Below are 24,162 nucleotides of genomic sequence, written 5' to 3'. Positions count from 1 at the left end.
CTGAAATAACCAAGAGGGAAATTCTGCATGCTTTAAGTTGAATTTTCTTTTTTACATTTCGAGATACGCAGAGATGTCTCAGGAATAAATAAATAAAATATGTTAGAGGATAAAATGTGAAGAGATCTATTTAAAACACTGTTTTTCAAATGAAATTAATTTACAGCTCAAAAGTCTATCAAATGAAATGTCCATTATACCTTACAGCATTAAACAATGTGTTTGAGGTATAACTGGCAATAAATGTCAATATCACACATAAAGATCTGTCTTTGTTTGTCTGTGGCAGTTATTACTTCTCATAGACCCATTATGTACCATCACGTCCATGTAATTCAATAATAAATATAACAATGAAAAACATCAGTGCAGCAATGTTTCAAAGCAAATCATTAATTCTACAAAGTATCTCCGTATAAAATGTTTTAAGTTTATGATATCATCTTTCTTATTGGGCTGATATGCTGTGTCCTTCTCAGTAATCAGAGCAGATAGCATGGACGACTTCTGAGGCTTTATTACTTTGTTTTCTCTTGATAACCACCACACAGTGCCTCTGCAGCCTGGCTTGTTCTGTGTCATTGAAACAAAGTGGTGATGCTGAATATTTGGGTTTCAAAGGAGCAGGAGATGAAACCAAATGATAGGAAGCAATTTGCAATTTTCCAGCTTCCAGCTCATAATGGGTTTCCAATGTACTCAAGGCGGAGATGCTCTGATGTTAATAAGAAATGCATGTACATGGCAGTGTGTATGAAATCAGATTGGATTAGAGAGGGATGCGATTACTCTGATGCATCTTCATGTGTGCTTTATGTATCGTTTCTGTAGAAGGAGTGTGTCACCGCTTGTTCAAAAGAATATCTAAAATTAAAGCATGTTCTTTAATCATCTACATCATTGGCTGCATCTGTCATTGTGACTATAAAAAATATCTGCTTAAATCTAAAACATTCATTCTTCTTCTCTTTACATTTCCTCTACGGGGGAGATTGGTGTTCATCCCCCTCAGCTTGTTTGTGGTCATCTTTTTTCAATATTTTCAGATGCCAGGATCTTTTACAATTTACATTAGATGAAGTTTTCTGTTTTGTAAAACTAAATTTAGACTAAAATTTTAACATACTGTATAGTCCATGTTGTGACAGAAGACTCGTATTAAATGATATCTTGTTCATCTAACCTGCCTATGATATTGATTCTATTAAAATATGGTTTAAATAAGGTCATATTATAATTTAACAAACATAAACAACAATGCTTTATGTTGTTTGTTATATTTTGGATGTTTCTATTTTTGTAAATAAGATAATTTCCCTGAAAATGAAGATTTTCTGACAGTAGATAGTTTCCCAGACGCTCTCTTATTGTTGGGGAATCATTTCGCGCCTCGTTTACCTGATTGGATTAATTCAAACGGATGATTTATGATGATAAATGTGAAGAAAGGGAGCGGCGATGCGACAGCAGTGCCACAACAGGTGCTGTAATCTGAACTAGCTGTTAAATTGAGTGTTATGAAGTGCAGGGGTCTAATCTTTGGTCCCTGAAACGAGAAAGAATCACCCACTCAGGCTTGTGTTGATGACTCTGCAAACAATCGGTGGAAGTGTATATACAAGACCCCAGAGCTGGATCTGTAGTTACACTCTGGCCTCAAAGTTGATGGATCAACTCAAAGTATTTGTTGGCATGGCTGTGTTCTTAAGCCAAATGGCTACCAGTCGTGGTATTACATCCGTCAGCAACTCTGCTCGATATCAGCACGCCATAAGTCCCGTGAGGAAATAGACCCACTCGCTATTCATCCCCACAGTGAAGGGCGAAGCTCATGGAGGGCAAGAGGGCAGCCCTGACAGAACATGTTATTTTGTTCCTATTAGTCATCCCTCACTGTTCTTTCACTTTGATGCATGCTGTAACAATGCATTCCCATCACTGTAATACATTGAACTGGAAGAACTGCATTTTAAGGAAAAATATAGACAGTGGCTGGTTTTCAGGCAACAACGTGAATGTGATGAACTATGATTCTATTCTGTGTAGTTGTTTAATCAATGGCGCTTTTTGATGAAAATCATTAATCAAAGTGAACGCCCTTGTCACATTGTGATTGGAAACTTCATACAAGACTTAATGTCACAGTTCAATATAAAAACACTGCATATCAACACTGCCATCTTCAGTCATGCGTCCGCCCACGTCGTTAAATTCAATAAAGCTACATTGAGTTAAACACACTCACGCCCAGGTCCCATTCTGCGAGGAAGACCCTTTGCAGAGGTGCATAAAGAAAAGCAGCATTTCTTAATATAAACTAGTTTTCGGGCAAATTACGTGATTGAAAAAAGGAAATATATATATATATATATATATGATATATCATTGCAAATACAAACAGGGACATTATTTCAACTGCATCTGCCGGAGCTTGAGAAATGAAACTTTCCCACTTTTCAGCAACTCTGAGGTTCCTGAACCGTCTTTAAATAGCCAAGTTCTTTTATTTTGTGGGGGTTCAATTTTGGAAATTTGACCGGAGGATACATGCTTCGTATACAGAAATTCTGCTAATGCATTTTTATATTCATCACGAGAGAATAGTGGCATTGTCAGCCATTGAGCAGCAGTCTAGCTGGAGAGCACACTTGTCAGTTCTGCTCCAAGATCCTCAATGACAAAATACAACATGATAACAGGTTCCGGGGGCAACTGTAAATTAGATTTTAAAAACCAGTGAATGACATTTCCCTTCTCAGTGCAAATGATGTATAAATCAAAGACGGGCCTCCGAGCACTGTGAAATGAGCTTTTTCTGCGCTGTGGTAAAATAACTCACCTGACAACCATGGGACTTTCCTCTGACCAAGGAGAATTCACATACCAAGCCTCTTAAGATTAAAATGTTATTAAAGCGACACTGAAGAGTTTTAAAGTATATGCCACGTCTCCTCAGAGCCCTCGGTAATGGTTGCTGTATAATCAGGCCTTGGCACAGAAGAAGAGCCGGCTGCTGGAGGCCTCGTCACATTGTCAACGCTCTGCGGAAAACTTCCCTGCCACTACATTTGATTGTCGGCGTCTAGCGGCTGATACGATAGCATCACCGGGTAGCATTCATTTCTAATGACAGACGAGTGAACTGACGGATCACATTCTAAATTTTATCCCCCCCCCCCCCCCCCCCCCCCCCCCCCCTTTCTCCCCCTATCCTGCTGAACAACACAATAGTTTCTTTCTCAGTGCTTCACAGGTGATGAATAGCTTCTGGGCTTTACTGACATTCTCCGCCAACATAGCAGTCGTTTAGTGACGAAAAGTGGATGAAATATGAATGTTTTTAAAGTGTCGTTAATAGATTCAGGATCCAATGCTCAGTCTGAACCTGCTCATTATTTCATGCTTTAACATCGATGGAGCCTTTTTAGTGTTACTGACCTCTGAAAGTACTTTTCAGTGCAGTTTGGGTGTAACCAGGTGTCTGTGGGTCTAAAGTCGCTCTGCCTCAAAACAACTGTGCACCAACAATTCATCTGACCATGCCCCCCCCCCCCCCCCAATCATCAGTCTGAAACTATGTGCTACTTTGCAGGACAAGGTGTAAGAAAGGACCTTTAGACCTAAAGTTTCATTTCAGAGGAGATTCTGATATATCTGAGTCTGTGGTGTCAAATGTGTGGGAGACAGTGATTTAAAAAGGTCCCTCTCTCTGTTTCTTCCTGATTTGCCAGGCTCGGTTACCATTGGACTCAATGGGGCCGTTTGATGGAACATCAACACACAGTGAATGACCGAGGAGGTCATTTTTTGTGAGAGAATAGATTTTGAAGTGCTTAGAGAAGCCTGAAACCGATGCACACTGGCATTATAAAAAAAGAAGGTAATGGTTTTTTTTTTACTGGTACAGTGACTCATTACAAACTTTGGAATATTGTTTTTAAAATAGTATAACGTGTACATGCAATGAAAATACTGCTTGCCTCTGCCTCTTTCCACTGCGTGCTGCAGCATCAGAATGCACCAAGGTTAACAGATACCCCCCCACAGTTGCAGCGGAATCCAGCTTCCTGAAGGTTCATCCATTTTGTGATATATTGCCTTCACCTTTAATAGTGCCTCTGGCAGGCCCCAGGACAACCTCTTTTCGGAGTCCAGAGGAGCCTAGCTGGGCAATCAGCTTCTCTAAGATACGATAATGAACAAGCCTCGGATGGATTTGCCTTTTTTTTGAGTTGTTATGGAGCCAATTTATTGTTCTAAATGCTTCTGCCCTCATATTAAACAAGGTTAAATATCCACAAGAGCATCTGGCGTTCCTGCAGTACAGACAGAAAACATCTCATGTTCTTTCTTAGTTACACGTTCTGAAGACGATACTTTCTACTCCAACAAAAATAGAAAAAGAGTTTACTTCATCCAAACAATTACATTTCGATTATATTTCTCCTTCTTTTGAAGGTATTTCAGTTCCATTGTTATGCTGCTCTGCCCATTCAGCACCTTTTCTATTTTCCACTGTCCATTACTTTGTTTTTATTAACAGTTTGCAAATGGTTTCATTTATTCAAAACTGCCACAGCTACACTTTCGAGCTCTGCTTCATGGTTCTTTCAACCACCTGGAACATGGTTCCTCAGACGGTTTGAAAATCAATGAAGGGTTTTAGCTGCAGGTGAACAGAGAGAGAGAGAGATCGTCGAGACGCTGTCACAGAGCTGCTTTTCTGCATAATGTGCTTTATCTCTATCGAGTCACAGAGAATTCCCAGAACTGAATGAAACAATATCCCAAATCTTACACTTTGAACAAACCAACTCAAATCTGCGGTTTTAGTTTATTAGCCTACTTTTTCTTTTCATAATCTATTTTGAATATGAATTGTGTATATACAGCAGCTTTTCCATATTGCTCATCACTTCTCTGCTTTCCTCTTCCACTGGAAAGCCACACAGTATTAAAAATAATGTCCGGTTTTCACCATCAAAAGAGATTTCCCCTTATGTCTCTTTTAACCCTTTCAAAGCCGAACACAGTAAAGCAGGAGGATCAGCCGAGAGAACAGGAACTCCCACCTTTCTTACTCTATCAATTTCCTTTATTCGTCTCTTCCCCAACTTTTCCCCCAAAGTTATTATTAGAATAACACTTTTACATTAAGCAGGGAATACTGTGAAAGCTACAGATTTGCATGATGCTAACTCTGTATTGGTTAAAATGCTCAGCTGTTCTGTTAATTCTTGTGATCGCGACACAATGAACCTAAAAAACAAGAAATCTATTCATTACACAGTCTCATGTTTTGTCCTAATAGTTGTATAATCCTAATCTCATTAAGGGTGTTTACATAATAAGTAATGTCCTTGTGTGTATTGATTACACAAACATTAGAAAATATTAGAGAGAAACTCTTCTTCAGAGAATATTTTTTACTCTACGTTTCAGCTTAATGAGTATTCAAATCGTCCCTCGTGACATTTCCCTCATGACCAAGGGCGCAGTAGGCAACCATCATTTCTAACATTTGCATAATCTCCCTGTCGTCTCTGTGCTGCTGTCTTTGCCCTCCTCCTTCTCCTCTGCTTCAACTGTCATTTAAGAAAGAAAAAAAAAAGTATCTACCTAAATAATCTTAGAGGAGTGTTAGTGTCCAGATTTTGGGAAAAGTAAGGCAAAACAAGGGACCTCTAAAAATGGTTTTATAGATATTTAGATTTTTATTTTATACACCTGCATGAGAAAAATTCTTAATGCTTGCATTCCCAAAGAATGTCACCACCTGACGGATTAGAATCCACAAATTAGATTATAAAAACGAGTGGACAATTCCCACTGATAGAAAATTGCACTACCTTTCATGAGGTAGTGCAATTGCTGCAGAGACCTGCTCTCCAATAAGGAGACTGGAGGGGCAAACAGAAAGAAATCTCCGGAGGGAGAGCAGAGCACCGTGCATCTTGCATTTCAAAGGGTGACAACAGCTCAACATCACAGTGAAAATCAGTTCTATCCCTCTTCTGTCGTGATCATCTTCCATAATGACGCTCCAGCCTTAATCTCACGGGGCAGCGTGATAGATGTTACACATTGGGGGAAAACCCCTCGGTGAAAATGCAGCGTATTTAAAAGAGCTCTGCGCCCGAAAGACGGAACACTTCAGAAACAGTCCACAGCAGCTGCAGACAAAAGTGATGACCTTCGTATTGCCATTTGACAAAAAAGTCCCGATAATGAAACTCCTCCACATGCTCATTCTCGGGGGGGCAAACACATCCAAGAGACCCGTATAAACAGGTTCTGTATGTGAAGCTCATATGGTCTAACATTAAATATTTATGCCTCTTTTTTTCCCCTGCTCCGAAATGGAAATGCGGTGAATTCTTCTTCTGCATCTTCTGTGTCCCTCTTCTTTAAACCAATAGGCAAATACTTTCTCAGAATGCCGAATGAATAAACTGTTTGCTGTGGTGTCTCATTTCCTAATTGGCTTAAATAATCTTGATATTGCAAGAACTTTGAAATAATGCAGATATGCAGGGAAGAAATTATCATGATTTCCAAAAGGTTATTATCATAGTTTGGCTTCTTTAGTGTCATGGCTATAAGAATGGCAATGTTGGTTGGTTGGTTGGTTGGTTGGTTGGGTGGTTGGTCAACCTGTTGATTGGTTGCACCACCTGCAGGTAAGAATGTTACATTCAATGTTCAGCCTACGTTTTAACAACAGAATGATGTATGATGACGGCCAGGCATCGCAGCATTGTTATCCTCCAGATTGTAAAATCGATCCAACAGTTGGGTTGAGGAGCCTCATGCATGTTTGAAGAAAACCGGCTGTAGATGGGCTGTGAAAAGTTCACAACTGAGAGTGAATGATTCAACGTTCCTGCTCTTATTCGAAAAATGTCCAACTGCTACAATGAACACTGCAGAAGACCCTTAGTCAGAAACACCACGTGCAATATCTCACCAGACGAGACCATATTATATTTGTTTCAGGTTTGAACATTCTTGGATGCTACAGGTTTGTTGTGTTCAGAGAACACAAAACCTGTTTATTTTTTAAGGACATATTCAACTGTTCTTGAACTAACTCTAGATTTAAGGTACAAGACATAGGATCATACATGGGGCATTTTATCCCCCCCCCCCTTATTCGTCTCAATTGGTCTTACCCATTTCAGCTTGAGCTCACGCTGGCTGTCACAGAAACACTTATTCCGCCGCCTTAAGACTGATTCCGCTCCCAGTGCTGACACCCGAGTCCAGCCATTGTGGGATCAAATGCTGTGTGAGTTTCCAGTTTAATTCTCGTTCCACACGAAAGCCCAGTAAGCTGGGATCAAATGATACCAGATTCTCGCGCCAGCAGGCACTTGGACACCTACACCAGCCCCCACATGCCCCCAAACCACGAACACACGCACTGGTACTTTCTGAAAGTGTTAAATATAATATAAAAACTTATTCTGTAACTAAGGGCCTATTTAAATGTAAAATATAATAAATATATTTCATTATATTGCTATCTGCAAGGAAGTTCATGGACCTATATAAATACAAAATGCTTATTTTAATGTCCAGACTAATTTTTATGTTTTAATTATTCTGTCATTTTGATTCATTATAGGCAATTATTTACATGTGTCCTCCAATGAGCCTTCAACTGAAACATTAAGCTGCAGGTTACTGTGAGGAAACAGCTACATCTTGAGCTTGAGACAAGCTGTGGACTAAACTAGAAATATGACTGCGTTTAATATCAACATGCAAGACCTTAATTAATAAAGCTGAAAGACTTTACTGACTCTAGCAGAGCAGTCATGTTGATAATTGCTGTCTTTCACAACATGAATTCAACAAAAAGAAAATAATTGTGCAACTGTATTTAATAGAACTGGAGGTTGTATTGTATTTTTTACCGATATCACATTGCACGGCTCTGCCATGCAAAGTGGCTGAGTGAGAACAGAGCCACTCTGACATTAGGTGGGTGAGACGGCTGCTCGTGGCTTTTGGCTGCTTAATGTGATAGAACATTTGGCCAGTTCTGATCCAGCCGTTTATTATGTGAACAGACAACTGTGGATCTCATTGAGCAGCCAAATACCTGTGGCTCTGAGTTAGCCTGCTTGTCCTCTGCGTCTCTTGCTCCAGCTTAATCAATCAAAGCCTGGTTGATGGGCAGTAGGTTGGAATCTAAACAGTATTCTCAGCATGTGACATGTAAATGTTTACCAGTCAAATCAGACTGAAAGCAGCAGCAGCCGACATGACAGATGTTTTGTCTGGATTCTTGTTCATAATTGAAAAGCGGTGAAGACGTGTTTGTCTCTGAGCAGTGATTTTGCTCGTGTGTTTGACAGTTTCTGTCTGAAATGTTGTTTTTTTATTGTCAGGTGGTTAAATCAAGCGACAGTGATGTTTGAGAAACAAACAAATGTTTTTGTCGAAACTAAAAGTCTTTCCACTTAAGTTCCCTGAACAGGTCCAGTAGGAAAAATTACTTCTTAGAAAAGCAAATGTCTATGGGGCAGACTTTTACAGCCCTGGGAAATGTCCATTACAACTGGCAGGGATGAGACTTGAGACATCAGTCACATATGCTATGAAGCCTACTTCTGCACTACCGCACTTCTACATGTGACCAGCAAAAGAGTACTTTCTAACAGCATTAATCATTTCTGTAATTCTACATTTTTTAAATTAACTGTTGAAGTACTTAATGAATGTGTACAACTAAGCCTTTTAACTGTGAAGGCCCATGGAAGCTTCAGAGAGAATTAGTTTACACAAGGACAAAAAGTCTGACTTCAGCCTGGAAGTCGCAAATCAGAGACGGCAAAGTTACTTTCTGGATGTCACCTTCCCAAATTTCAAAGTTACTCCAAACTTTTTGGTCAATCACATTGTCACTTAACTGTCTTAGTGTTGGTGCTGGAAGCATTTGATCAGAGCTGTGACTCATAAAACTGTCCTTAAGATTAAATGTCCTTGTCTAAGAAGAACCAATGATAAATATTAGTGAAGCATAATGAAACACTTTGGATGCTTACTTTATGATCTGTTTGTGACTTGTCTTGTAACGGATATGTAATTATAAAAATATAAAAACATTGGACTACTGTTTTGGATGTCAATTGCAATGGTCACAGTCAAAGCTTTGAGGCATTCGATCAGACCTAATACTATAAATATGCATTTTGGACAATCATCACAAATTTGCATTAGAGGATGAAAAGTACATGTGAATGTACATAAAGAGTTATGAAGGGACTCAATGACTTAAGATCATCACCCTTATAGTGAGCCTTGTTTGTTTGCTCTTTTAGATGCATGTTGTTTATACTGTATTATATACATTAAACCTCACTGCTACTAGTTACCACTTATAATAATGATGTTTAATCCTTTTAACACACATCAGTAAAAACAGTGATTGTGGTTGTATTGATGCAGAAAGGCTGCAAATGATTGTTTTCTGCACCAATTTGCTAATTGATAATCTAAATAGGTGATATTTCAACTCAGATTCAACACATCATTAGACATTGAGAACAACGATTTCAAATAACGTCTGACGGACCGTAGTTAAAGAAGATTTGATTATTAATTGCAACAAATACCTGTCTAGCTTTTGTTTGGGAACTCTCCCAGAGATACCACCCAAACCATCACATTAGTAACACATGAGTCTCATTGACATAATATACCAAGCATGTGTTGGAATTCCCTAAACAAAAGCTCTCTAATTAAGGTGTGACCTCGGGATGCACACTGGGCTGTGACATGATATCACAGAAGCAGTAAAGCCCCTCAGAAGGAATAAAGTATCTGCAGCTGCAAAATTCTGCAAAAAAGTCTGCAGGGCTCGAAACTTTCATAACTCAGTGTAGGTTCAACGTAATGAAAGACTGAGTTTGGATAAAAATAAGTTGGGGTTCACTTCAGGGGTTCTCAACCTGACTCCATGTGAGCAAATCAACACAGCAGGTGCAAAAACTTCCACAGTGTAGTTGTGACTTAAAACCCTTTATACCCTTTAGTTTTCTTTTTGAAAAGGAAAAAAGAAATGCATTTATTTATCATAAAAATGCTAAGTAGGCTTTTCTACCCTGAAGGCATAACACAACCTTTGAATATGTTTTCCTGTGTCATACAAATCTTTTTGTCGTTGTTGTTGTTGTTAAAATGTCAGAGTTATTTAAACTAACTTCTGCTGTTCTTTAGTACATAAAGACCATCTACTTCCAACCCTTCACAGATAACTACCTTTTTATAAAACGTTATTGCAATGCCAAATGGATGGAGATTTACACACTATGAAATATGGATTTACACTTAGTTTAACCAAGTTGTCTTCACAATAGTAGAAATTCTACCTGTAATGATTCATGCGCAAATCATGTTCAGAGATGAGATAGCATTGAAGATGAATTCACATTATATGCAGCAAATGGCAGTGAATAATCTTGTTCACTTAGAAGTGACAGTGAAAGGAAAAAACTGCAGACTGGTCACAAGTCACCAAAAATATATAACAAACCTCTAATCTTTTGGAAAAGTGTTACGTATTATATCATTTTAACATTTACACCAAAATTTGTAGGGGATTGATTTCTCTACAACCTCTACATGACTTTTTATGGTAATTAGAAATTCTGAACTGATGGGATTTCAAAGGCTCATATTAAGAATATTTGAATAATACATTTAAATTTAGGCTTCATTTCATAAATGTAGAGAAAATAATAAAAGATTATTTTCAAAATAAATGAGCAAAAGCTCAAACCATGCTGGAGCTGTCGTGTTGGGTTTTGAATCCCCTTTATATGTATTGTTAGGCAAATAGGCAGCTGAGCTGGACTGACTGGAGGGCTGCACAGGAGTAATCTGCTGCTGGTGCTGCTGTGGGTTGACTGATGATGGGCAGCAGCTTAGAGCTGGTAGGAGAGAAAGGGACGCAGTGGCACAGCGAGTACTGGAAATGTCGGTAGTGATTACATTCTGCTTCAGAAAGGGTCAGGGGTCAGAGTGAGCATGTGCCAGCAGCTTCCTGCACCGAAGTGACTGTACGATACCATCTTCTCATGTTGCTCCGGGCTAGCTCTGCAGCATCCCTTTCACACTGTCAGGTCTTGTCAGTTTGAGAATCCAATTCAATTCCATCATTGCATCCACTGAATGCACCTGTGCAGCAGATATTTCCCAGAGCGAAGGTAAGCTTTCCGTAAAGTCAGGTCTCAGGCTGAGAATTTAGGTTTCAGTATAAGTCAAAACCAAGAGTCTCTGTTTTATAAAAACATAAACTGTAAACATTTGCAGGTCTTTTCCAAAAAATACCTTTTAGTCTTGGATGCCCCATGAAGTGGATGTGTCACATTTCTTTTGAAACTGGCTGAAAATACATATTTGAAGCTCCAGTAAGAACTTTTTGAGGAAGATTGTTTGCTGTTGAGTTCAAACATTAACAAACCCTCCATTAGAAGCCCCCCACTCTAAATTCATGGACCTGCATCAGGGCAATGACACAATGTCAGAATTTGGATTATCTTCAACAGTCTGGAGGTTGATACGCTACTAAAGATGAAGCAAAGCCAACATCGTTATATTAAATGTCATCAAACAAACATGGTGGAGTAAAAAACTAGGATGGGTTGGTTGTTTCGACTGATTTTACATTAGAAGTGCTTGCACAAATGCACTGAGCCAGCAAACTCAGGTTATTAGGACATTGTGACACATGTTGGATGGATAGATAGCATGATAAAGCAAGACCACAAACAACAACACCACAATCTGTAACTAGAGCTGCTGCTGCAAAGCGAATATGCAGAGAAGATAAAACTAGTTTCCCAAAGCGAGCACATACGCTCCAGACAGGGATACTCACAACTTCACGGCCACTACAGCTAACACAACACCCACAAAACTGCTAAGCATACAGGAAAGTATTGCAAATGTCCGTTGGTAAGTACTGAAGTGCTTGTTTTCTTACTAACTGGACAGGAGTAGTTATCGCACTGTTAAGCAGGAGAGACTAAACAGAACATTTGTGTGTTTGCAAAACGGTTGTTGCCTTCATCAAGCAAAAACTACATCTCTATAGTCGTTTTCCTGCCTCTGGATTCTCAAAGGTCTCTCCACCGTTGTTTCACAGGTGTTTAAGACGCTCTTCTCCTTTGCCTGATCATAGCTTTTCTTTTGATTTCAATCTTCGGACCCTCCTTGGCTGATCTTCTACCATCTGTCCCTCACGACACCGTGTTTGTGTTGTGTAGTGCTGCTGGTACACTGCTGGAGGCTGCTTCTCCTTGTTAATCATTTAATTATCACAATCTGATGGCACGTGTCAGATTTACAGTGTCTCCCTTCCTTTCCCCCACCCCACACCTTCCTTTCTTTTTATGCTTCATGCTTCATGCTGTGGAGTTGTCTTCCTTGGTGCAGGCCAATTTGTTTACTTCCCTTTTACAGAGTCGGGCTGTTTGTTTCTTTTAGCACACACACACACAGAAGGGACATCTAGCGGACCGTGAGGAGATACTCACTGAATTTGATGGTAAGTGTATTGTATTATAAAAGCTTAGTCTACCTCCAAGACACCCAAAACCTTGTCCACTCAAAGGGAAACACTGTGGGTGTGTTTTTCAGTGCACAGAATGAGATTCACATTGTGAGAACCACTTTCACGTCCGTCTGAACAAACACGGATGCCTGAAGACACGTTGGAGGAAAGACTCACCGTCCTCTCGAGACTTTTGAATGAACGCATCGACGCCACTTTCTCCGTAGTTTCCCTCTGAAGCCACGGTGGACACGTAGTTCCAGGCCATGGCCTTGACGATGTCCACCATGGCCTGGGCCTGGTAGGTGTCCGGGGGCACCACCCGGGAGAAGAAGTCATAGCGGGTGTTGTCACTCAGTTCTGGAGCCGTGGAGGCGTAGCTCACTTGAGGGATCTAGGAGAGGAAGAAGGAGAGATGCGGTCACATGTGATGAAATGTATAAAGACATGTGTTGTCAAAGTAAATTATATATAAAGTGTGAAGGTTCGTTGCAGTTTCATGTAGAAAAACATGATTAGAACACCTAACATCTGCTGAAATCCCTCCACTGCTCTTCTAGTGGTATTCAACAGCTACATTTGTCTGTTGCTTTAAATTGTTCCTATGATCACAGATTTACCTTCTGAGGAGTATTTCCCAGACCAGTCATGCGTCACTAATGTTTTCATGTATTCACACTCACCCATTATGGTAGAATTAGAAAACAACAAATAAAATATATAAAGGTGTTGTCTTTCTCTGATTTGAATGGAAGAGGAATACAACAAGATCACGTTTTATGGGAGAGGTTGAAAGAAACATATTAACCTGATGGAAACTGACACATAATCTTCAGAGAACAATTAAAGACAATAACAGTACACAGTAGCAGCGAACCCTTGAAAACATTGATGTTGACAGAAAAACGGCTCAAGTTGATGAGTAGAGTTCTCAGCCCTCTGGTTGCTCTTGTGCCTGGGCTCCTCGGAAAGGTTTAAATCCCTCTGTTTCCCCGACACAAGTGTGACAGAAGCATCTTCCGGGATAAAATTCTGAGCTGCTAATCTGAACTTTTGCTTTCTCAAGTTATTTCAGATTTATGGCTGCTGTTAGCGTTTGTAATCTCCCCACTCTACGGCTTCCGTGCTGCACAGTTGGGAACTTAACTGACCAGATTTTACGACATTCAATAATGTGTTTCGGGGGTTTTACTTCAAATATGGACACATTTTTTTATGCCGACGCATGTTTTTTTCTTTTGTCCTGATTCCAAAGGGTTGATGAATTCAGGCAGTAGAAGTGGAAGAAGCTGCTGCTTTAAATCTGAGTATAGTTTGACAGCATTTCTGTTATGTTCAATTTGCTTTAGCCAGTGACTATATCTATAACTTGCTGTAATTTGTTCCAGAAATTACTTTAACAAAAGACTAATGGAATAAATAACCATGTTTTTCTGATGATAAATTCAAAAGACCAAAATAGTCGGCTTGTGCTGTGACGTCTCTTAATGACTGACACACGAATGAGACGTTACTCATCCTTTCCAAATGCTGTTTGTCATGGCACCTCCGCTTGCCCCGGGGGGGGATTTTGACAAATGCTGTCATCTTTGAGGAATCCACGCGGAGATGAAGGGACGTGTGGACGGAGGGATAAACTGGATATGAAACCGGAAGCCATTTTGAAGCCTGCATTATGTTCCAACAACATTAATTTGTTGAAGCTTAGAAGGAAATCCAGGTTACCTACCAACCCATTTACGGTACTTGCATCTCGCTGCATCAAAGTATACTCTTTACAGCAGCAGCAGTCCTACTTTTTCCAATATTTGCTCCAGTACCTGCAGACAGGCTGCTGGGGGGAGAGATATCGTCCTCTCCTTGATCCCTCACCTCCCAGTGGAGGCATGGATGTGGTCAGCTGTAGCCCGGCACTCATCCTGCCTCTGCTGTGCTCCCTGCTCATCGCCGAAGCCCGTGTGAGGAGCACAGCTGTTCAGTCGGTACCAATGACCTACAGCTCCTCACCACTCGTAACCTCACACCGGCTTTGTGTTTTCACAATCTGCTCGGTGAAGCCAGAACATAGCGAGTGCAGAATTTGTTATATACCTGATGTAAAAATATCTGGTGTTCGAAGTCCAAATAAAAACTCCCTGTTCATCGACGGGGCTCCGGTGCAGGCTGGGCTTTATAGGTGGTGATTTGAAACGCGACAAACATGCTGATCAGAGGCTGCCTTGTTAACTCGATTTCCTTTCAAAGGAGAGAAGAGGCAGGAAAGGGAAAACCTGCGTGTGTGGAAATGGACGACGTGGACGCTGCATGTCAGAACCTGGACCGACGGCTGTTCAGTTGTCCCCACCCGTCACACTGTGCTCTGTCCACGGTCTCTCTGTGGTAGTTGTGTCGTTCTGAGCGGTAGCTGCTTGTGCAAATTGCATTGATTCATGAAACTGTGATCACAGACTGACATCAGTGTTGGAGGCAGACATGTTTCTTGCTCGTCTTCCTCTGGGATTCTCTCGGAGACGCCGACCATGACAGGATCTGAGTCTGGATCCTGCAGAACCGGTGGCTGTCAGCTGACTTGGTGTTTCACACTTGGCAGTAATAGCCGACTAATGCACACCTGATCCCCAAGTTGCCTTACTTTGTCTTCTCTTTACATCTGTTTCTTTCTCCGTCTTGGAAGCCAGTTTTCTTCTCACACTTCTTTGACGTCACAAGGACGACGGGGGATCAAGCAAACTAAATTTAAAGTGTTGTGAAAAGGTGTTGGGAAGGTGTTAATGATGTCTGCTTTAGTCCAAGGTTCTAACACACAGCAGAAGAGTCAGAACTTGCCTTTTTAGCAATTTGCACCTACAGCTCACTCAGCTCCTGCATCAGCGTGACAGATGCTCTTGTTCGGTTATTTTAGCAAATACTCTCTGTTCTTAAGAATAGATTACAAGGTGATAACACAAGAATAAGTGTGGTAGAGCACAAAGATGGCAAAGAATAACAAAAAAAATAGAGGATACGATGGCAGCTGTGACATCAGAAAAGACACGATACTAAATTTACAAAGGTGGAAAAATCACAAGTACCCATGTGAATTAGAAGTTTTGTTATGTATAAGTATTGACCATGATCAGAATAAAAAATAAATCACGTAATGTACTTTCTGTACAGCTTTATTAGATGTTAGTAATTTGTAGTCCTGTTGGAATGTTTCACTCGCCAAAGATGTGATTTAAATATGAAACTGACTGAAAGTATTGTTATTATTCTATTATTATCATCCAAAGATGTTTTGGTAAGGTTGTTATTTTTGGCCATGGTAATCGCTGTGTAAACCTCTGATCTGATTTGGGTCTTATTGCAGAGGCCGTATATCTATATAAATATTTCTGTCCCTTGTTTGAATTTCTACAATTTTGTTGCAGTCATGTATTGTGGGGCCACAGTCACGAGTCTCGTCCCATATCTGCCAAATAAGTTGGGTCTGCATTGAAGGTACCCAGTGTTTTTTTGTATTTTTTCCCTGAGGGATTTTCACGGCTGTAACAATCACACAATTCCAGCTTTCTGTCAAGAACCGGGACAGGCAGAGCTTATCATGTTTGTGTTGGCAAGATTTCTTGCTCACTGGAATGGAGCGATAGTCCTGAACAGTTTGCTTCCTCTAATAGAACACAATCATTTCTTAGCATTGAGTCAAGAAATTTAATTCCTCTTTGAGGGCCTCCTTCCTACGATCCTTCCCCCAGGGGATGAAAAGAAACTGGGATTGTGAGTGGAGAAGGAGAATGTGTTGTATGCAGCAAAGAGAGGATGGATATCTTGGCAGGGGTTTGATATATGAAAACTGCATCTGATTTCAAGATGGCTCACTATACTCGCATTCTAGATCGAGCCCTGTAGGTTGTTCAGGGGGGGGGCGGCGGCGGCGGCGACTCCATGTTAGTGATCTGTTACCATCTGCTCAGACTGGGAGCTTCCTCTCCTGTGATGCAAGCGCTTTGTGACCTGATTACTTCATATCGAGTATACCAATACATTATGCCCCCCCCCTTAAGTTTATAGAACTACTTTAATCTGTACCCACTCGCCCCGGAACTATCTATTTAATTGCTAATGGGCTTTGGAAAAAGGCTTAATTGCTCTGATGTGAGTTTCAAGCAGATTTTTGATGCAGATTTAATGCTCAAATCGATTTCTTAAAATAACTGTTCCTCTTTTTCTTTTTTTTCAATGAGCTCATTTGGCACCGCATCAACGCAGGAGTAATGAGGCTCATTAGAACTGAACAGAAATATTATACATCTGCACTGTTTGCTGGAGAAGGATAATGAAAAGCTTCGGTCGGGCTCGTTAAATGATTCTATAAATACTTCCCGCAATACAATAAGTTTAGTGAATATTTTTAACCTGTGAAAATAAAAAAATAAATATGTTTTTAATTAATTAACTTGAGGCTCAGTCTTACTAACACATGTGTATGAAGCTGCTACTGTGGTGTTGATATTTCATCCTGGTTTCACGAGGTATGATGAGGTATAAGTTTGATTATATGCATATGTATACATTATAATAAAAAGTTATAACTTAGTAAAGGTGCTCAATGTTGTGTTAAAGTTATGGGGAGAAAAACGTGAAACACACCACAGACAGAGTATATCGTAGTAATGCTCGATGGTGAATTTGAAACTTCTTTTTTCAAGCCTATATTGAAAAGGTGAGTTTTAACATTAGATTCATTGAAGACTGTGTTTTGTTCGACAACTTTTGAACTTAGCCTTCTTCTCTGAATCACGAGTGCTTGAGCATAAATTGTTCGCCTCTTCAGGTCAAAAACTTAAAACTTAAAAATCATTTCTCCTACAAACAATAGTGGATAAATCTTAACTCTGCATTGCTGAACAAATGTTTTTTTCTAGTTGGCATTTCATCATTTGTTTGTCGTTTATCTGTTCTTTTTTAAATAACTCCTCTTGTGCGTCCGTTGTGGTTCCATCAGTTTTTTCTTGCCTTTGTGATTGTCTGCAAAACCATGATTTGCTTCACCTATGTCTCATTGTGTCCCTCAGTATTTAAGTCTGTTTTTCCCCTTCACTCCTTCTCAACTCATGCATCCAGTCTCCGGCGTTGTTTTTTTTCCCTGCCTTAGTTGTTGGATTAACAGAGTTTGGACATGTGCAGTTTGTTTGCCTGGCAGCTTGTTCTCCTCAGTTTATTTCATCCGTCTGTGTGGAAGCCAGGTTCCTTTAATTAAAAGTGTCTTCACTGCTCATTCTTGTCTTTGTGATTTTCTGCTGTTGGGTCCAGAAAACATTGAACTACAACAAAGCATCTCATGACATTTTAATTACATTTTTTATTTTCCAAAACTATAGCATAATACCATGGCTAAACAGCTTCATTGTGTGGTTCACAAACAATGAAACTCTTAATGTCTGGGACATGTGGCCTATTCCTTTAAATTTAAAGCTAGTTTAGATATGTAATTCACAAGCTAACTGACTTTCTAGCTACTGATAAAGTTCTGCAGTTGCCATTATAGGGAAAATTACAGCCATTAGTTTTGAAATCAGGAGCTTTTTTATTGTTAATGCTTTTGCAACTGTGAACTGCAGGTATGCCATGCTAGAATGAAAAGCTTGACTTGCAGAGCAGCAGTAACTTAACAATCGACTCCCGGAAACCTTTCACCTTTCAATGTCCTTGAGGGAAACTGTTCAATTAGTCCTAATAATGGCACTGTAGCTTGTAATTCACAGAACAGTTTTACCCCTGCTTTTATGTTCAGACGGAGGCAAGTGTACTTATGTTTGTTCTCTCTTGAGGCCCAGAGAGACGACTGGCTCACACCCACCGGAGCCTTCACCATTCCATTAAGAGGCAGCTGCAGGTGGATGTAATCCAAGGTGAAGCCTTCGGTCAGCGAGTCCCCACCGTGTAGATTTCCATTCTTACTGAGTGATAAATTAAACAATTCTCCTCTTGGCATACGGACTGATCAAGCCATTGTCTTGCAGACACTTTTTATGTGGTTTCTTATTTTCAACTACTACTACTACTAACAGTTTCAGTGTTGTCATTAAGACGCATCACTTTTGCAGAGTAAAAAACTGATTGCCTATCTCCAGCCTGGCTTCACCCTGTGACTAGCTGCAGCACCAATGTGCTGAGTCATAGAGCACATTGAGATCTCTCCCCCATTGTTACCAAGATCAATATGATGAGACTCGCAAGTGAACAATGCAAACTCCACACAGACGCCTTGGCCCACATTCAAAGTCTGATCGGCTTGTCATTCAGGTAGCGCAGGTTCTTATTTTTCAGCATTCCCTGTTTGCAAGAATCGCAAATATCTTTCCCACTAAAAGATTAACAGCTTTTTGAGAGTTAGTTCCATCGAGCACTTTTGACTTGTGTGTGTGTGTGTGTGTGTGTGTGTGTGTGTGTGTGTGTGTGTGTGTGTGTGTGTGTGTGTGTGTGTGTGTGTGTGTGTGTGTGTGTGTGTGTGTGTGTGTGTGTGTGTGTGTGTGTGTGTGTGTGTGTGTGTGTGTGTGTGTGTGTGTGTGTGTGTGTGTGTGTGTGTGTGTGGTGCAATCAAAATACTCAGACTTTTCCTGTTGAGCACGGATGCAAAGAGCACAACATGGTAATATGCACAGCTGTGACCGTCATGACTCAGTATTCATTATGACGCGTGATAGATTAAGATAGACATCAGTAACTGTGTTAAACACGTCATTGACACCACTTCCAGTTGCACATTTACATTTTCAGCATATTCATCAAATTCTGAGTCAAAATCAGGTCATTACCGATGAAGAGACGTGGGTCTGCAGCTTCAACCCTGAGACCAAACAGCAACCTCCTAAGGGTCCAAACTCTCCAAAGCCCAAAACTGAGCATCGGCCTAGGGCATGTTGGTCAATTTGTTTCGACAATCGCAGGGTTTGAATTCGTCCCCCGTGGTCACACTGACTCGTACTGACGGCTCTAAAGTGTCTAAAGAAGACATCTGGTGAACACAACCTGAACTGTGGCGCAGTCGCACCTGGGTGTTCCGTAATTGCCATGCACCTGCTCACAGAGATTTGGCTCCCTGTGACTTCCTCCTCTTCCCCGGAATAAAAACTCAAGCTGTAGGGTCAGCGTTTTGACACAGTGGAGGACATCCAGCGTGCTCTGCAGATGGTGCCTGACGTGCTCGCTTGATGCAGAATGAGACTTCCAGTCTCGAGCGTGGCAGCCAGCAATGCATTACTGCACAGTGTGTTTCCACTTTGAAAGGGATGACGGCTGGATTTGACGTTTTTCTGTGGTTGTTAACGCCACAGTCTCGTGTGCGTTGAGGAGTCAGAGGATTCAGAAAGTTTCCAGACCCCTCACTGTCTGTTATGTTGCAGCAATCTGCACACACAGTGCTCCATAATTTGCAGATGTATTAAATGTGTGATGACCTTTTAGCCTCAAGGAGAGAATCCGGATGCTGAGAAAACATAGGAACCTATAACCGTACTTCCACTTAACCGCACCATCCCGATAACACAGAACATTGTGCATCGTACAGAATTTATGCTGATAACTGTAATGTGATTATTGATCAGTAATGTGCTGACTTAAGTGCCCTGTGTAAAACGTCTTGGCTGTAATCACTGATCCCGGCTGCATTACATCGAGCTGCGGCAGATTGTTATCTCACCGCACTGGTTCTGGGAGAGCTGTCATTAAACAGGATTATTGTAATTCGTAAAAATGATGAGTTCAAAATGAAGTGAAATACTTTGCATTTAGATTAACATGTATTATTCTGTTAACTCCTCCAACAGTTTGATCATCCTGCTCTGCTGTTTACACTGTAATTGGGCTCAGGACAGCCACTGTGCCAGGCTAAAAATAGTCCAATCAACATAAGGGTAACTGAAGCAAGACTAAACTCCCCGCAGTCAGCAGAGTGTCTCGCTGGCAACATCATGGGTGTGAATCCCACAAATTTAGTGTTCTAAATAAAATGCAGTTGTTTATAGATTCAGGAGACAGAAAAAGCCCAAGATGCACAGAAAGTGTCAGATGTTACCGTCAACAAATGCACTTAATGTTCTCGGAGGATGGAAGTAAAATGGAGACATTAAAAGCTGTGTAGAAACACTTTGAATCTGCTCCAAGCTTCAGCTGCACAGCGATCGTCCACGGACACGTCTCTCAGGGGCGGGCAGCGTGTGTCATGATGTGGACGCTTTGTGTGCTTTTAAATTAATGTTAAAGAGTCGGAAATTCCTCCCTGTTCGCTACCTAGTGCACCATAATGACCCTCCATCACTGTGAATAATTCATAGTGCTGGTGTTATTCTCTATAGTACGTACATTAGACAGCCAATATATACTATATACTATTCTCTTGGTACGAGAAGGTGGTTTAATTTAATTGCATAGATGAAGAACGTGAATCTGTATATACTATATAGAGGTATGTGATACAATTAATGCAGTCTATGAAGCAAAAAACAACTGGACATTGAATAAATACCTCCAGAGTAAATACTTGTGAGGGCAAACCACCACCATGGCCCAATAAATCTTAACCTCCATTGGAGAAGAATAATAGATTGAATTCATGAATTATTCCTTAGGAAATGGGTGAAATTAAAAAGGACATATTTGGATTCGCACCTTTGCCCGGAAGCTTCATGTCAATCCTTTCAAGTTTGGTAGAAACTCACTCAGTAGTTTTTAAGTAATCCTGCTTAGTAATTTATTAAATACACAAACCATGTTTTGACCTTACTTCCTCATCAGGTTTCAGCATTTGAAGAATGTCCACATTTATAAACTCTTAATTCAACCTAGTTCTTCCATCAATCACGATAATACCGATCACACATCACAACGGACATCTTGCCGTTGTAATGTCCATATCCACCACTGGGGGGGCAATCGAATTCCCTGACAAAACGACCATCAAGATATACAATAGTCAAGTTATTATTTGCAGGGCTTTAACTCTGAATATTGTATTTATTTTCAAAATGCTCTCTCTTAAGAATATTTATTCAGTGTTCAAACTTGCTTTTCTTTCGCCCTATGCTGACTTCCCCAAAAGAGATTTAACATGTGCACACGCTGCCCTGAGGTACTGATGGATCAACACTGCAAGAAAAATGAATGTTTATGCCATTGATACACAAATAATCGCCACCTGAATGGGGTTGTTGGTTTACATATTATCATATTATTGGATTCTGTGAGACTCTGCTGCACCGACAACAAGTAGCCTGCAGGAAAAAAGAGAAGTGGTTTGTATTTTGATAAGAAATAATACAAATATGTTTGTCCAAATAAGACCAGAGCGCTGAGTCATTTTTTTTTCTACAAAATCCTTTCCCTGAGTGCGTTCATCACTTAACCATGCTGCATTCATATCACACTTTTATGTCTGTGTGTTTAAATCTTTGACACGTTTATTCGAAATGAAGGTTTATAGGAAACAAGATTCCCAAGCAAAGCATAAAAGACAGGATGACCTAAGACTCACATTTCCTCTTCGCAGAAATCCAAGACAAACAATCTAAAAGCCAGCAAGCCAATCTTAGTGACCGCCTCATACATGGATACTAAATAAAAATGTGTTACATCTCTGTAACACCAATGAGGTGTAAGGGTCTTCTCTATCAAGACTTTGATTAGTCGTGTGTCCCATTGAACTTTGTGGGAATTCATTTAGGTTGTTGAAAGAAAACTAGATTAAAGTTAAAAGCTAAAAACCACTGGTGTCTGTTTACATTCAACTGAATATGTCCCTCTGTTCTTATTGCTTTCGTCAGAGCCGGTTGTTTTTCCATGTCTGTCGATTAGGTTCACTGCTCAATAAGTTTGGCAGTAATTTAAATCTTTATTTTACATGGAAATGGACAATGTGGGTTTTGGATAATTAACAAATGCCAAGAATATTTGGGTCACAGTTTAAGTTGTGAGAAGAACAAAAGTAAAAAACTACAGCTTATTGGAATGGAACTTATTTGTAACATAAAACACAAAATGCAGGTTTTTGGAGGCATTTATTTACCAGTGATGCATTTGTTTTGTTTTTTTTATTGTTATTGTTTTCTTGTTTTATAGGTTTGAATATCTTTCTCTCCGGCAAATTGGCCTCATTAATTGAAAAAGGGTCTCATTGCATTACTACAAATTCCTAGTTTGTTCATTTCTTTATTGATGGGGCGGTGGGAATAAGCTTTTCCTTTAGCAGAAGAAATACAATATATTGAAATGTACTAGCACTTGGTGTTCCTTCATACAATGCAAACTCGCGTTTGACGGTTGGAGCTTAATTGATAGATCGGGTGAAGTTGTGTTAGCGCTGCATTGTTTTCAAAAGTATGTTTCCTCAAGTATTATCAACTTTAGTTCTCCTGATTTATGAAAGTCAAATATGACGCACAAACCGGTCTTTTTTCCTCTTCCATTGTTTATTCAATTGTGCAGTGTCTCACATACACCCACCAAACGCAGTGCAGACAAATGCAGTATAGCCAGCAGCCATTTGTGCATTGTCTCAGTTTGCATAAATCTCTGCATCGCTGGTAAAAGAGAACAGACAGGCCGGACTAGATAAGAATTTATGTGTTGTTCCCTCCTAGGGTGGCTTGTTCCATTTCATTTTAACCTTTTGTCACAAATAAGTAGTTCTTTTTCATACTTTGCTTTGCCCCCCCCAAAAAAAGAGAAAGCGAAAACAAAAAAAACATTGCAGCTGAAATAAATATTTGATGAGCCCCGGCACTTAGTAATTATCTTCTGCTCTGAAAGCCACTCTCTGCTGTTTCTACAGACTTCTTTGGTTTGTTAAGCCCTGACAATCATTAATTTGGCCACTGGCAACTGTGATTAATCATCATATTACAAATTGAATTATTAGATGCGTTAAAAAAATGCAAATCATCTCAACTAAAGGTTCAGGATGTTGTGTGATTTGAGTCACTGCATAAATAAACAATGCACCCGTTTAAAGGAAGTTGTCAAGAGTGCAATTAATGCAAAGGTTTGAACACTGATGAAACATTGAAAACAAGACTAAAAGGTGGAAACGTGTATTCAAAATAGCATTAAATCATTTAGACAAAACAAAATGTGAACATTTGAATTACAGTGAGATGGTTGGATGTATTTGCAGTAACACGATGGATGTTGTGTTCAACCTCCCTGCGCAGGTTCCCCTCCGCTGCCTCGGCCCTACGGGCAACAGCCTTTGCTCAGCGTAGTGGTTCAAAAGGTGTCAGTGAAGTAAACAAGGGAGATTCTCCCAGGGCCTTTGGATATGAATGGGTTTAATAACCCTGGGAAGATTCAGATCCAGTGTCCGATTCATTCTTTCCTTTATTGATCCAGCCCATCGTCCTCAAAGAAAACATCATGAGGTCAGTCGTGCAGTGTGGAGCTTCCGGTTGTTGTTGCACAGGAGCCATAAAAGTCTAGAAGTGTTTAACACTGGATGCGTCACACCAATGAGCACGGAGAGTTATGTTTGATGGAGTCACAGCGACTTCTTGTTTTTTTTCATAACTTCTTTGTGTAATTACACGCCTGATTCATTCTTCTGCGTCACTGATTCGCAACCTTAA

General features: G+C 40.2%; 1 protein-coding gene across 3 annotated transcripts in view; it reads right to left on the bottom strand.

Annotated features, from left to right (window-relative positions):
• Positions 1–24,162, bottom strand: part of LOC133956186 (metabotropic glutamate receptor 4-like) — a 109,823-nt gene that overhangs the window by 32,013 nt on the left and 53,648 nt on the right. For all 3 annotated transcript variants that reach the window (XM_062391057.1, XM_062391058.1, XM_062391059.1), the window contains exon 2: positions 12,743–12,959. In XM_062391057.1, coding sequence (XP_062247041.1) covers positions 12,743–12,959 — 217 coding nt within the window. The remainder of the gene's footprint in view (positions 1–12,742; positions 12,960–24,162) is intronic.

This window comes from Platichthys flesus, chromosome 7 (genome assembly GCF_949316205.1).
Source record: "Platichthys flesus chromosome 7, fPlaFle2.1, whole genome shotgun sequence".
Taxonomy (NCBI): Eukaryota; Metazoa; Chordata; class Actinopteri; order Pleuronectiformes; family Pleuronectidae; genus Platichthys; species Platichthys flesus.
Note: the sequence above shows the minus strand (reverse complement) of the source record. Positions and strands in the feature narration are given on the sequence as shown.